At 37.2% G+C, this 13,048-nt stretch overlaps 6 protein-coding genes across 6 annotated transcripts; 4 read left to right on the forward strand and 2 right to left on the reverse strand.

Annotated features, from left to right (window-relative positions):
• Positions 1 to 161: 161 nt before the first annotated feature.
• LOC108566384 (complex I intermediate-associated protein 30, mitochondrial) lies at positions 162 to 1,283 on the forward strand. Its single transcript, XM_017926236.1, has 3 exons — positions 162 to 725; positions 786 to 971; positions 1,030 to 1,283. Exons 1-3 carry the CDS (start codon positions 267 to 269, stop codon positions 1,252 to 1,254), a joined length of 870 nt encoding a protein of 289 aa, XP_017781725.1. The 5' UTR covers positions 162 to 266; the 3' UTR covers positions 1,255 to 1,283.
• A 30-nt stretch (positions 1,284 to 1,313) lies between these two features.
• Positions 1,314 to 2,664, forward strand: LOC108566383 (probable cardiolipin synthase (CMP-forming)). The gene is made up of 5 exons (XM_017926234.1): positions 1,314 to 1,391; positions 1,441 to 1,789; positions 1,852 to 1,989; positions 2,045 to 2,260; positions 2,318 to 2,664. Exons 2-5 carry the CDS (start codon positions 1,454 to 1,456, stop codon positions 2,570 to 2,572), a joined length of 945 nt encoding a protein of 314 aa, XP_017781723.1. The 5' UTR covers positions 1,314 to 1,391; positions 1,441 to 1,453; the 3' UTR covers positions 2,573 to 2,664.
• A 19-nt stretch (positions 2,665 to 2,683) lies between these two features.
• On the reverse strand, positions 2,684 to 6,102 carry LOC108566380 (endoplasmic reticulum metallopeptidase 1-like). Its single transcript, XM_017926230.1, has 11 exons — positions 5,807 to 6,102; positions 5,407 to 5,743; positions 4,973 to 5,350; positions 4,567 to 4,866; positions 4,279 to 4,505; positions 4,037 to 4,217; positions 3,796 to 3,980; positions 3,590 to 3,736; positions 3,332 to 3,537; positions 3,157 to 3,278; positions 2,684 to 3,104 (listed from the first exon to the last, which is right to left on the reverse strand). Exons 1-11 carry the CDS (start codon positions 5,999 to 6,001, stop codon positions 2,770 to 2,772), a joined length of 2,613 nt encoding a protein of 870 aa, XP_017781719.1. The 5' UTR covers positions 6,002 to 6,102; the 3' UTR covers positions 2,684 to 2,769.
• Positions 6,103 to 6,643: 541 nt separating this feature from the next.
• LOC108566382 (activin receptor type-1) lies at positions 6,644 to 8,909 on the forward strand. Its single transcript, XM_017926233.1, has 5 exons — positions 6,644 to 6,794; positions 6,871 to 7,940; positions 8,003 to 8,190; positions 8,247 to 8,472; positions 8,538 to 8,909. The coding sequence occupies exons 1-5, from the start codon at positions 6,734 to 6,736 to the stop codon at positions 8,685 to 8,687; spliced, it is 1,695 nt and encodes a 564-aa protein (XP_017781722.1). The 5' UTR covers positions 6,644 to 6,733; the 3' UTR covers positions 8,688 to 8,909.
• Positions 8,910 to 9,717: 808 nt separating this feature from the next.
• Positions 9,718 to 10,871, forward strand: LOC108566397 (omega-amidase NIT2). Its single transcript, XM_017926258.1, has 2 exons — positions 9,718 to 9,856; positions 9,913 to 10,871. Exon 2 carries the CDS (start codon positions 9,979 to 9,981, stop codon positions 10,807 to 10,809), a length of 831 nt encoding a protein of 276 aa, XP_017781747.1. The 5' UTR covers positions 9,718 to 9,856; positions 9,913 to 9,978; the 3' UTR covers positions 10,810 to 10,871.
• On the reverse strand, positions 10,813 to 12,848 carry LOC108566396 (mannose-1-phosphate guanyltransferase alpha-A). Its single transcript, XM_017926257.1, has 8 exons — positions 12,665 to 12,848; positions 12,371 to 12,569; positions 12,143 to 12,314; positions 11,782 to 11,993; positions 11,631 to 11,727; positions 11,371 to 11,571; positions 11,047 to 11,311; positions 10,813 to 10,990 (listed from the first exon to the last, which is right to left on the reverse strand). Exons 1-8 carry the CDS (start codon positions 12,702 to 12,704, stop codon positions 10,890 to 10,892), a joined length of 1,287 nt encoding a protein of 428 aa, XP_017781746.1. The 5' UTR covers positions 12,705 to 12,848; the 3' UTR covers positions 10,813 to 10,889.
• Positions 12,849 to 13,048: the final 200 nt, after the last annotated feature.

The following is a 13,048-nucleotide window of genomic DNA, read 5'->3' on the forward strand; positions in this document are numbered from 1 at the left end:
GTCAGGTTGTACAATCACCAAAATGATTTAGGTTCAAGTGATGTGTGAATAACGTGTTTAAATTGTTACGTTTTTTAAACATTATCCAAATAAACCGTATTTATTAAAATATATTTTTTTGAATTCGACTTTATCGGTGCTCAACCGCTTTTACGTAATTGGTATTACTGTAAATACTTTTAACACCGACTGACATAAAGCAACATAACCTAAATGTTTCTTTTTAATTCAAAAATGATGTACACATAGCAAATTTATCCTACGAAATGTCTCTTTTACGTAATTTGTTAATAAAATCTTTACCACAAATCCGCTGTATTCATGCGACGAAGGCATTGACGACCTTCTATGAGAAGGACGCGAAATCTGGTTACAAAGATAGCAGAGCTTCACCATCGAAAACGAATCTCATTCGAGATGGTTTGAAGGAATTGAAGCAAGAGGTAGCCCTGTGGACGGAAGAAGTCAAAGACCATTTCGATGCCGACCCAGTACTGATTTATAGACCCGGCGAGACTGATATTGCATGGAGATTCGATCAGGAAACTGTAAATAAATGGATAGTTACAAGCGACAGTGATAACAATGAAGGATTCAGTAAATGTAAATTTGATTTAACTGAGCATGGAAAAGGACACTTCCATGGCAACTTAAGTACTAGGATACCTAAAGATGGTCGAGTGCAAAGGGCTGGATATTGCAACATAAAATCATTGAGGGCTAGAGTAAACATCAACAAAACTGATATCGGCTGACATCTAATAAAGTAACAAATATATTTTTAGAAATCATTTAAAAGGGAAAGCTATTATGATTGGGTTAATTACAATATGTTAGTATTGAAAGTCAGAGGAGATGGTAGATCGTACATCATAAATATAGCCACAAAAGGATACTATGATATAATGTGGAATGATGTATACAATTACATCTTGTTTACTAGAGGAGGACCTTATTGGCAGATAGCGAGGGTAACATTTTAAAATTTAAATGAAAACAACCCTTATTGTGAATACGAAATTATTGCAGATCCCATTCTCAAAGTTTTTCCTGTCATCTAAGGGAAGAATCCAGGACAAGCAGTATCCACTACCATTAAACCGAGTGACCAGTTTTGGTTTTTCAGTTGGTGATAAAATTGACGGACCTTTCAGTTTAGAAATAGATTACGTTGGCTTGGAATTCGATCCAAATCATACGGAAGAGTTTGCTTATGAAATGTACAAAACAGACAAATTCGTTGCGGGTACTTGAATAATAAACGTTAGCAATTTGATTTCGAATCCTGACAGTTTAAGGTTATATAACCTAGAAAAAAAATACCAAAAAAGATGTATGTTGCGTTGTGTATGAAAGTAATATAACTCGGGGGAGATTAAAGCAGATTTAAAGTAATTGAATTAATTCTTAAAATTGCTTTCACTTAATTGCATTTTGTAGTGTAATCAGCACAATGAACTCCTTGAACCGTATACTCAGTAGGTGCCAAATTAATTTCGCTCTAAGCCAGCATAAATTTACAAATGTGTATAGGATCAAAGCGGTGGCTTGCTTGCAAGGAAACGAGCACGCAAGATGCAACAATTATTATGCATCCTGGTTTTGCACGACGTCCAACAAGAAGGACATTTTACTGAACAGGAGGAAAGAACTGAAGACTTACATCGAGCACAACAAGGAGAGGTTACGAGATACCGAGCAGAGGATCAAAGAGAGGGGTAGAGTTGTCTTGGCCGATATTAAAGAAACTAAAGATAAAGTCAAGGGGAGAGTTGAGCAGGTCATAGAGGCACGTAGTAATTAGCGATAAGTCGTCGAGTAGGAAATGTAACGATTTTCGTGTATTTTCAGAAAGAAAATATCTACACGATACCGAACTTTTTATGCATATCAAGGATTTTACTCTCACCTTATTTGGGCATGCTCATCGTACAAGCGGATTTTAACTTTGCCCTCGGTATTTTAGGTATTGCTGCTGTTACGGATTTGGTAAAATTTAAGGTTATTCTTAAGAGAATTTTCAATGTACATTGAATTCTTACAGCTTGATGGGTGGATTGCAAGGACTTGGGAAAGCCAGTCAACAAAAGTTGGGAGTTTTCTGGACCCGATGGCTGATAAGGTGTTGATAGCCACATTGTTCTTAACATTGACCTATGCCAATCTCATTCCAATTGCTTTGACTAGCATTATTGTTGGGAGAGATGTGATTCTGGTCACTGCTGGATTTGTTATAAGATACAAATCATTACCTCCACCAGTAAGTGATTGTCTATTGTATTCTGTTTGATGGAGACTGATGACATTTCCTTTGCAGCGGAATCTGAGCCGGTATTTCGATGCTACTCTGGCGACAGCCCAATTAGCTCCAACATTCATTAGTAAAGTTAATACGGCCGTCCAATTGTTGCTCGTCGGTTCGACTTTGGCAGCTCCAGTCTTCCAGTACGTAGGTCATCCAGCTTTGGAGTACCTCTGGTACGTTACCGGGGCTACGACTGTAGCGGCAGGAATGAGTTACGTACTCTCCAAGAATACCTACAAATTCTTAAAGCACAAGAACACAAAGTAGAGGAGATCGACAAAACCATAGCTTAATTTTAGCTTACTTGAACAATTTATCAGGATTAAACTATAAGGCTAATTGATTTTATGAAAAAAAAATAATAAAACTGTATAGTTCTAAGTAAAAAATATATTTGTACATATATATATATTCATATATGTTCAGTTTTTAACGCAGTTAGCAAATAAAACTTTGTTTTAAAATTAATATGCCCAAGATTCGTAAGTGGCGACCCAAGGATTCACGAATGTCCAAACGGGAAATTTGCTCAGGAATTTAACGTAATCGTTGCTCATCTGCACGTCGTGAATATATTTTCCTGCGACCGCAATATCCAGCACGTTCTTATCCCAATCTTTGGGCGTCTCGAACACAAGACTGAATTGGAAGAATGTTGGTCCACCACTAGCATATGATATATAATAAGCCGGTCTGCCGTTCCATGTCATCTCGTTGTTCGGCACTTCCTTCAAAAATCCAATCTTCAGCAATTTAACATCCTCCTTCGGCGCGAAATAAATATTCAACCTCGAAGGCCCTGAAAGTATCGGTAATAACATTTACGACGAAACAAAACGAAACCGAAATACCTTCAACTAAAAATGTGTATTCTATAATTGTGCTCGAAATCTGTTTCTTAGTTTCCAATTTCAACGTCGTCTTTGGTAATATCTTTACAATAGGCGGAGCTTCCATCCAGAAATTTTTAGACCTATTTTAACATTTGAAATGAACCAATTCATACGTAATTCTATCAGGACTTACAAATCCTTCAACGAACGTGAATTTGTTGTGGGTAGACCACAGAACAAGGCGCTTTCGCAATCTTGGCCGATTTCCCTTAGTGAGTCCTCAATTTCGCTGACGTACTCTTGAATCATCAGAGGCGAGTTTCTGTCGTTTTTAGCAAAAGTGTAACCACTGTCTTCGATAATGATGTCGTCATCATTTCTTATCGTGCGGCTGGTATGCTAACAACAAAGATAAATTAATTTGTCTTCAGCAAATCTTGAGAATATTTACATAAAATGGATATCTTTGGGGGCGTCTATTTTCTGCGCTGTACGGAAACGTAACTGTCGTGAATACGAGTATAAAGAAGACAACGAAGCATACGAAAAAGGCGATCGCTATTAAATAACCCTTTCTTACACCCATGAACAAAGGTAGCTGAAATCGCAAATCGTATTAACGAATCTGAAAGAAACTTTTGGAGCTATGATATTTACGAAATATGATGTTGCAAGAAGCGTGAGAAAGAAGCAGATTGCAGAGACCATAATCTCCGGATTGGAACCTCCACCGTTGCGACCACAAATCGGTAGAAACAAATAAATGATTTCCAAACTAATTTGCAGGACAAAAATCGTCGGTATTATCATCGCAATGAAATAGATCAACTTCCACAGGTGATCTATAAAAAAAAATCCTCGTTAATAATTCTGAAATATGAATTTAAAAATAATTTACTTTGAAATTGCAATCGAAACACTTGGATTATTAAGAAACCAATTGATGAGAACAGAACGTGGTATACAATTACATACACCGATCTTATACCGATGCATGTACCAACAAGCAGTATTATTGTCCAAAGTAAATTATTTAATTGCAATGTCATCTGGGTCTTCCTACTTAAAGTCAAAGTATTCTGAAAACAATTCATATATTAATATAAAACAGTTAAAAACAAATCAGTGGTGAGTGCTGACGTTCTTGTTAAATCGCGCGAAAAGAACTAATCCTGTTATAATGATTCCCACCACAGGGCCGCAATATAAACCTAAGATGAGCCAAGTGTTATTGTACCATCTCATAGTGTAATCCACAGAATCTATGATAACGCCAATGACTATAACAAATGCAACTGCAATCACGTAAGATAGAAGCAACACGCCAAGAGCGATTCCGACGTACTTGAAGTTCGCCAAAGATTTATCTGAAAGATAAAACATTAAAATTTAAATTGATATTTATATGCGTAATCAATTTTAACATACGTATTTTAAATGAAAATACTGAAATTGCAAAGGATAATAGAGAGATGACGATGCAAAGAATATTAAATATAAGTTCCACCGTTCTGTCGTATCGGATGAAGAGAACTCCAAGAAAATCGTAGTAAACAGTGTAGCTACTGTTTTCATCCAATTCTGCGCCGACTTCTGGGGCGTTGGAGAGCTGCTTCAAGAGCTCGAGTATATTATTACCAGTATGCTGAATCACGCCAATATTGATGTTGTTATCGTCGTATTTCGTGTGATATCTGTATCCGTTTCTCGTGTAAGCAAAATCGAAACCTGAAAACTGTTAATTAAAGAGCAAGCAATTTAAATAATTTGCAAAGAACTTTATAAACAACGAGAATAGAGTGTATCAATGTTAGGAATAAGTATGATGATGAACCTATGCAATCGCCGTAATCCCTGAATATCCTGAAATCAGTGTCCGATGGGATTATGTTGCTTTGGAAAAGCTCTTCTCCTGCGACTTGGGCATGCGGATGAGGGACTTGGCTGTAGTACTTCAAGAGCCATGGCTGCTTCGGACCAGTTTGAAAGAGCATTTCTCGCCCTTCCGCACCTGTAGCTTCCAAGTTAATAACGACCCTAATATCTTTGGCCCATTCGTCGTTTGTGATGAAGCCATGTGAGGCCTGCAGAGCAGTTTCCTCGGCGCCATTGAACAAGAACACGATATTGTTCTCCGGTCTCTCATCGAAATTCGACATAATCCGAAGAATCTCCAGCATAACGCTGCACATTATCCCATCGTCGCTACCACCTGAAAAGATCCAATAGAAAACTCAGTTTTTCCAAGAATTGTTAACCACCAGTTACCTGGGCTCTCCGGCACCGAGTCAAAATGCGCATTGATCAAGACACTCGGACTATTCTCGTGCTTCGATTTAATTCTTGCAACGACGTTTTTAACGTTGGAATACACGTTAATCGCACCGTACGGTTTGTAATCCAAGAAGTACGATCCGCTGACCACCTCCACCTTATGCTCAATTTTCTGCAAGGGATTCTTCCCGTTGACGATTTTCTCGATTTGATCATTCAAATATTTTACAGCTTTAATCTCGTTGGCGTCACTGCCGACAACCCTTGGACCCAGATCCACCAGATGCTTTAAATGTACGCCTGCATTGAAACTTTTAAAGACGTATTCATCCTTTTCCATAATAAAAACATATAAAATCAGTCTTGGAATCTTATCAAGTGCAAGAACACTCACCGTGTCGGCCTTCGGCAAAACTTGATCGTAATAGTAAACAAATGTGAAAATACCGGCGTAGATTATGAGAAATATGATCGAAAACCAAATCGGCAGAGAGTGCTCGAACTCAGAGTATTCCGAATCCGAATTGAAGTAGTTCTTCTGTTTGTTCTTGAGGCGCGAACAGAGCCTCTTCATCCAGGCCGGTCGCATCGCAATGAGATCTATATGGTTACTGCATAATGGATTGATTTTTTAAGAGACTTGATTGCACTCCATCGGAGCAATTCTAGTATGATGATTATTATTATATTGTTTTGTAACTCCAGATAAGGAATTACTGCATTAAGATAGCCGTACTCGAGTGCTCCGCTGTAATCGAATGCGAACCTAAAACAATCAGGTAATATTTTACATTAACATGTTTAATTAAATCCTTATTCTACAAAAACATTGTGATAAAATATACGAACATTCTTATACCTATTGTATTTTATCTTTAAAGAATTTGTTATTAGTCTATGAAATATTACAATTTGAATTTCGATTTATAACAATGAGTAACTTAAAACAATAGTAAATTAAATAGGATTTAAAATAATTCAAACATTTTATGATTTACATTATTATAAATAATTTTCTTAGGCTACCGAATGTGCAATAAAATGTATTCGTAAAGATCTTAAAAATTATGTTAATATAAGGAGGAAAATGATGATTTATGACCATGACCTTTCTGAAAGATAAACTCAAGTATATTGTATATTTTTATTGATACTTGTAAAACTTTCAGGTATATTGTTCTCCACTTCAAAAGAAAATCATTGTTCTCTTTCGGAAGTGGTTTCGGTGTTAACCGAATGAAACCGATGGTGCCGATGTTTTTGCGATCCTTGTTGGACAAGGCGGTAAACACAACAAATATTCAGTTGGCTGCAAGTGAATATGGCTGCCCGTGCGTTTGTGTACTGTTTATTCATATTTTTAGCACTTTACGTTTCTGCAGGTAAATATAAATGGATATAAACGTAGAAAAACAATGTTCGCGAGCGTTAAAAACAAATCTGTATATAATTTTGTAGAAGTCGCAGACCATTTAGATCTAAAGGATGATCAAGATGAGGACGATATCAATAATGATCCCTTGGTACCACCGTACAATTTAGAGGACGACGATGATAACAAAATACTGTTGGGCGCGCAATCGTTTGGAAAACAGAGATATAAGTGCCATTCATGTGAACCACCTGACTGTGCGAACTTGACAGTTTGCAGTAATGCTGTGCAGTGTTGGAAGTCCAGAATTCGAGAGAGTACAGGTGTGGAGAAGGTGTCCAGAGGATGCATTTCAGTGGCAGAGCAAGTACCATTTTATTGTCATATACCAAAGTTTCCTGGACCCTGCAAGCGTGATTCACATCTGCACATAAACATAGAATGCTGCGAGAAGGATTTCTGCAACAGTGGGGAATTCCCACCTATTGTTGCTGAAGTGCAACCGTATTCAGACTCACGTCTGAATTACATATTGAAGTTGTCTGCTGCTGTTTTCATCCCAATTTTAGTTCTAAGTTTCCTGGGCTTTATTACCTTGATGTTCTTGCGAAAGGTGCACAGGCACAGGCTGAGGAATCAGAGCAATCATGATGCTGAAACTTATTATGCCACTGACGACCTATTGAGGGCTACTGCCGCCGGCGACAGTACTCTGAGGGAATATCTGGAGCAATCCATGACCTCTGGAAGTGGGTCTGGGTTGCCACTTCTGATCCAGAGAACACTAGCAAAGCAGATATCTTTGTTGGAATGTATTGGAAAGGGACGGTATGGCGAGGTCTGGAGAGGAATATGCCATGGTGAGAATGTTGCTGTGAAGATATTCTTCTCCAGAGATGAGGCTAGCTGGACCAGGGAAACAGAAATTTACAGTACAATTTTGATTCGTCATGATAATATACTTGGATATATTGGATCTGACATGACGTCGCGTAATTCCTGTACACAGTTATGGCTGATTACTCATTACCACTCATTGGGTAGTTTGTATGACCATTTGAATAGGACCACATTAACACACCAGCAATTATTGATCATATGCTTGTCTATTGCCAATGGGCTTGTACACTTGCACACTGAAATTTATGGAACACAAGTAAGTTTTCCATTCCTCAGTTTTAGCAAAGATAATGATTGAAATTTGTATTTGTTTTGTAGGGAAAACCTGCCATAGCCCATAGAGATATAAAGAGCAAAAATATATTAGTTAGGAACAATGGTTCATGCGTTATAGCTGATTTTGGATTGGCAGTCACACACGTTCAGCAATCAGATTCACTTGATATTGGCTCTAATCCAAGAGTTGGAACAAAGCGTTACATGAGTCCAGAAGTTTTAGAAGAGACGTAAGTAGTAGATGAGATGGAAACGGAATTGGATTATAATGTATGCCACTGTTTAGAATTAGAATGGATTACTTCGATTCGTTCCGTCGAGCAGACATGTACGCTTTGGGTTTGGTATTTTGGGAGGTTGCCAGAAGGACGATTAGCAATGGAATTGCTGAAGATTACAAACCTCCCTTTTACGATGTGGTGCCGTCGGATCCCAGTTTCGAGGAGATGCGAAAAGTTGTTTGCGTTGATCAGCAGAGGCCTAATATTCCTAATAGGTGGGCCAGTGATCATGTAAGTCTTTCTAAAGATTATCACAAATAATCGAGTTAGACAATAATCCTCTTCTTCATTTTTAGATTCTGAATGGCTTAGCAAAGGTTATGAAGGAATGTTGGCATCAGAATCCGAATGTGCGACTTCCTGCGCTCCGCGTGAAGAAAACTTTGTTAAAGTTAGTGAACAAAGAGTATATTGTGAATCTGGAGGACATGGAAGTGTGCGTATAAACGTTAACTTATTAATATTTTTATTATACCTGAAAGATCACTCGAATGTACATAAGTGTTTTTATTAATCTATGCTGAGGTGTTCGTATCTGATGTAAATACAGTTTTTTGTATAAATATCTTTAAGTCATATCTTTTGAAGTTGAGATAGCTGCTAGCTTCTATAACTATAATTATTATTGTTTCGTTGTTTCCTAGAAACTAGCAGTTGAAGAGTTAATTTTATTTACATATACATATTATTAATATATATGAAATTCAATGTAACAGATTCATATCAATTTATTTATCAATTTAAAAGAATATCGGAGGCTCACCTACAATCATTAATTAAGGAATGTATAAATTATATATTATTTTTTATTTTAGGAATCCCATCTGTAATATATAGTATATAATGACATTTTATTTATCTGTTCAGTACTTTATACTGTATGTATCACACATAATACATACATGTCATATTATAATTAAGCAATATAGTTTTAAATATGTATATTAATATAATTTTACTGAAATAATGATTTAGGCACTTGATTGTTATACCCAAATAAAAAGCTTTTATTTTTAATCATCATCTATGGATCAACTAACACAATTCAGAGCAAAATACGCAATTCACATAACTACTTTTAGAATTATCAAATTTTATCTGATGCTCTTCAAAAATTGATACTTCATCCAATAAGTACGCATCAATGAGAATATTTTTTTAACAATAGATGGCACCTCTTGTTTTAAAAAAAGTAATTATAATGTTTATATTCATAATTAGTGCCTGTATGACGAAAATTCGATACGAAAAAAGTTGGTTCATACCTCACCAACAAAATTTGTAGAGGCTGATAAACTCCAAAAATGGTACAAAAAGGGTCAGAGATTTATATTAATAATAATCGATATAAGTTTCTAAATTAAATGAATAGATTAAAGCGAACGAACTATAAAGATATTTTTGTTTTCTTAAGTACTTTCTGTAAATTCATTTATCTTGTTTACTTTTCTTTGAATTGCATTCTCATTCAACTGAAATTATCACTTCAAGTATTACTTAATCATGATATTACAACAATAACGCCAGATAATCTAGCTTTAGAACATAAACACATTTCGTCCTTTTTTAGCACGTCGTGGCAAGGTGATTTTTTCTCGCTTTTTAACGCGTCAAAGTTTGTATAAATTGTAGGTTATATAATAATGATAATTTATAATGAATGTATTTAAGCAAGTACATCGAGTCGTTCACCGGAATCTGTGTCTCTTAAGTCCGACCAAAAGATATTCTTCGACGATGACGATAATCAAGTCCGCTCTGGTGCAAACGCAAGTGGGAGTAGATCGCGATGCGAATTTGAAAAACGCCAAGAAATTCATCGAGGAAGCTGCGAAGGGCGGCGCAAAATTGATCTGCCTCCCAGAATGCTTCAACTCTCCATATGGGGTGAAGTTCTTTGATAAGTATGCTGAGTGCGTCCCGAATGGCCCAACCTGTGAAATGTTGTCTAATGTAGCCAAAGACAACCAAATTTATTTAGTTGGAGGAACCATTCCAGAGATCTACGAAAACAAGTACTACAACACTTGCACTGTGTGGAATCCATGTGGTGAGATGATTGCCAAGTACAGGAAGATCCACCTCTTCGATATTGACATTCCTGGTGGTATAACATTCAAGGAATCTGACATCCTATCACCTGGTAAAGAACTGGCGACTTTCTGCATTGATGATGTGAAAATCGGCTTGGGAATTTGCTACGATATGCGTTTTGAGGAGTTGGCCAAACTCTACAGGCTCATGGGATGCAGCATGATCATCTATCCGGGAGCGTTCAACATGACAACCGGTCCAATGCATTGGGAACTGCTGCAGAGGGGCAGAGCTTTGGACAACCAGATCTACGTGTGCGCTATCAGTCCGGCAAGAGGCACTCAAGGATACATCGCTTGGGGTCATTCGCAGTTCACGAATCCGTGGGGAAAAGTGATCTGCCAAGCCGATCATACCGAAAAAGTCGTTCACTGCGATCTCGACTTCAAAGAGTGCGACGTTGTCAGACAGCAAATTCCGATCTTCAAGCAAAGGAGATGCGACGTCTACGATACCATCAACAAAATCAATTAGTCATCGTCTTAATGCAACTGTTTAATAAACCATTTTACAGAAATCATGTTTTTAAAAAAAAAGAGAGAAATATATAGAGTTTATAATATAATTTCGTTTTTAAAACTGCGATTCAGCTCTTTGTTTGGTAACACGATGGAATTCAGCAGAATCATCTCGGATGGAACCGTAACATAGCATCCTGCAAATTCAATACAATCAGAAATTACTCTTAAAGTTAAATGTATGCGGACGAACCTAAGATGGTGATGGAAGGATTCAGACGACCCTCGTTGTTGAACAACGCAGGGTTTTCCATTTTCGCGAACGGCTTGTTGGGATCGGGATCCGAGGGTGTGCCTTCGATGCGCGCCCATCGTCCCACCCTGCAATTGTGCCCAATGATGCTGTGCAGTATCAGACTATTATTCTCGATGGTCGCGTGTCCCAATATGATGCTTTCTCTGATACGAACGCCTGGGCCGATGGTAACGTCGGGACCTACGCTCACGTTTGGCCCCAACTACAAAACAACAAATTGCAATAATCTTATTTCTCGAGTCGCGAATATCATCAACTTACAACTGCTGTAGAATGAATCGAAGCCGACGGATGTATATAAACGTCCGAGATGATGTTGCATTTGGCATCTCCACTCTCTCCTACTTCGGTGATGGATTGGGACAGCCGTTCTGGATGCTTGGATTTGTACAATTCCAAATAATGTTTATTGGCGTAGATCGCAGCACACGCTGTTTTAATTTGAGCCCACCAGCTTTGCACCTTAACAAATATGATTACAATATGTACAATTAATTGTATTTGAATTATCAACAACTTACTTGATAAGCAAACATTTTACCAGTTGCTGCTAAAGGTGCCAAGATTTCCTGTTCCAACTGTATATAACCTGCTTCCTTATTGGCATTACCATTTCCCCTAAAGAATAGAAATATTTAGTTATTTTCAAACATACTTCATCCAACCACTTGCTTGTAATAATCTTGTTCTTTGGAATGGAAAGCTTCGCCAATCACTTGGAAGATATCTAAGGAAACGCAGTAAACTCCGCAATTGATTAGTGCGGATACGTAGGAGCTCGGCTTCTCCACGTAATGAGTAATTTCATCTGTATCCTTATTTGTCACCATACAGCCATAATTAAGAGACTGTTGTTTTGTTGCCTCAGTCCCCATAATCGTCACCTGCAAATACATTTTTTCTTATAATATTAAACATTTTAATATTTTTACATTTTATAAAACGCTTCAATAACGTGCGTTTGTCACAACAAAGTTTCCAATCGGAATACATTTCCTATACGATAACCATCGTCCGCTCGTGATAAACATACCAAAGCTTTGGTCCCTTTAGACTTGTGGGAAACGTACAGAGCTTCCAACGTAAAATCTGCACATATATCGCCGTTCATCAGGAAGAACGCGTCAGGATTTCCCAAACGGATTTGATCCCTGAAATGATATATCCCCCCAGCTGTTCCCAATGCAGTGTATTCTTGCAGATACCTAAAGATATATACTCAATGTATGCATTTATCTGATAGGTAAGTGCCAGGAATTACTTAATATTGACATCATATCTCTGTTGCATTTCATTGACGAATGGCTGGATTTGTGAAACTGGGTAATATCCAATCAAAAGGATCTCTTGCAGGGCTTCAATGGTAACACAAGCTTCAATGTGGTGTTGGATTAAAGGTAATCCAGCTACTGGGAATAGTGGCTTGGGGATGTCCAAAGATAATGGACGAAATCTAGTGCCTAAAATAGCGATTAAGACATTTTTATTGTAAATAAACATCTAAAGTACATAGAATTCCAAGTTCATAACAGATTTTCAATTAAAGAAAACTCACCTTTTTGAGGGCCACCGATTAATATCACCGCCTTCAACATTGTTCCTGATGTGCGTGAACCGTATGTTATTCAAATGTGAAACGTTAACAAATTGTTGTATAAGCTAATCAACCCTAATCACTTCTTAGCAACAAACGTCATTTACTATCAAGTAAAGAAATCTAGGCAACCACCAGGTTATATTATACTAGTATTGCCATCTGCTTTGGAATTGTAACAATATTAATTAAATGTTGTTAATCATATTTCGATTATTGTATTGTATTCGAGTATTGTAGATTGATTTTATTTCAAAATAATTACTTTTCATTGGAATCTAATAAGATAATAAAAATTTATTAACGAAAGTTGACCGGTATAATAAAGCGCCATCTCCAGCTTCT

The sequence above is a fragment of the Nicrophorus vespilloides genome, unplaced genomic scaffold (genome assembly GCF_001412225.1).
Source record: "Nicrophorus vespilloides isolate i.1.1-1 unplaced genomic scaffold, Nicve_v1.0, whole genome shotgun sequence".
In the NCBI taxonomy this organism is placed as follows: Eukaryota; Metazoa; Arthropoda; class Insecta; order Coleoptera; family Silphidae; genus Nicrophorus; species Nicrophorus vespilloides.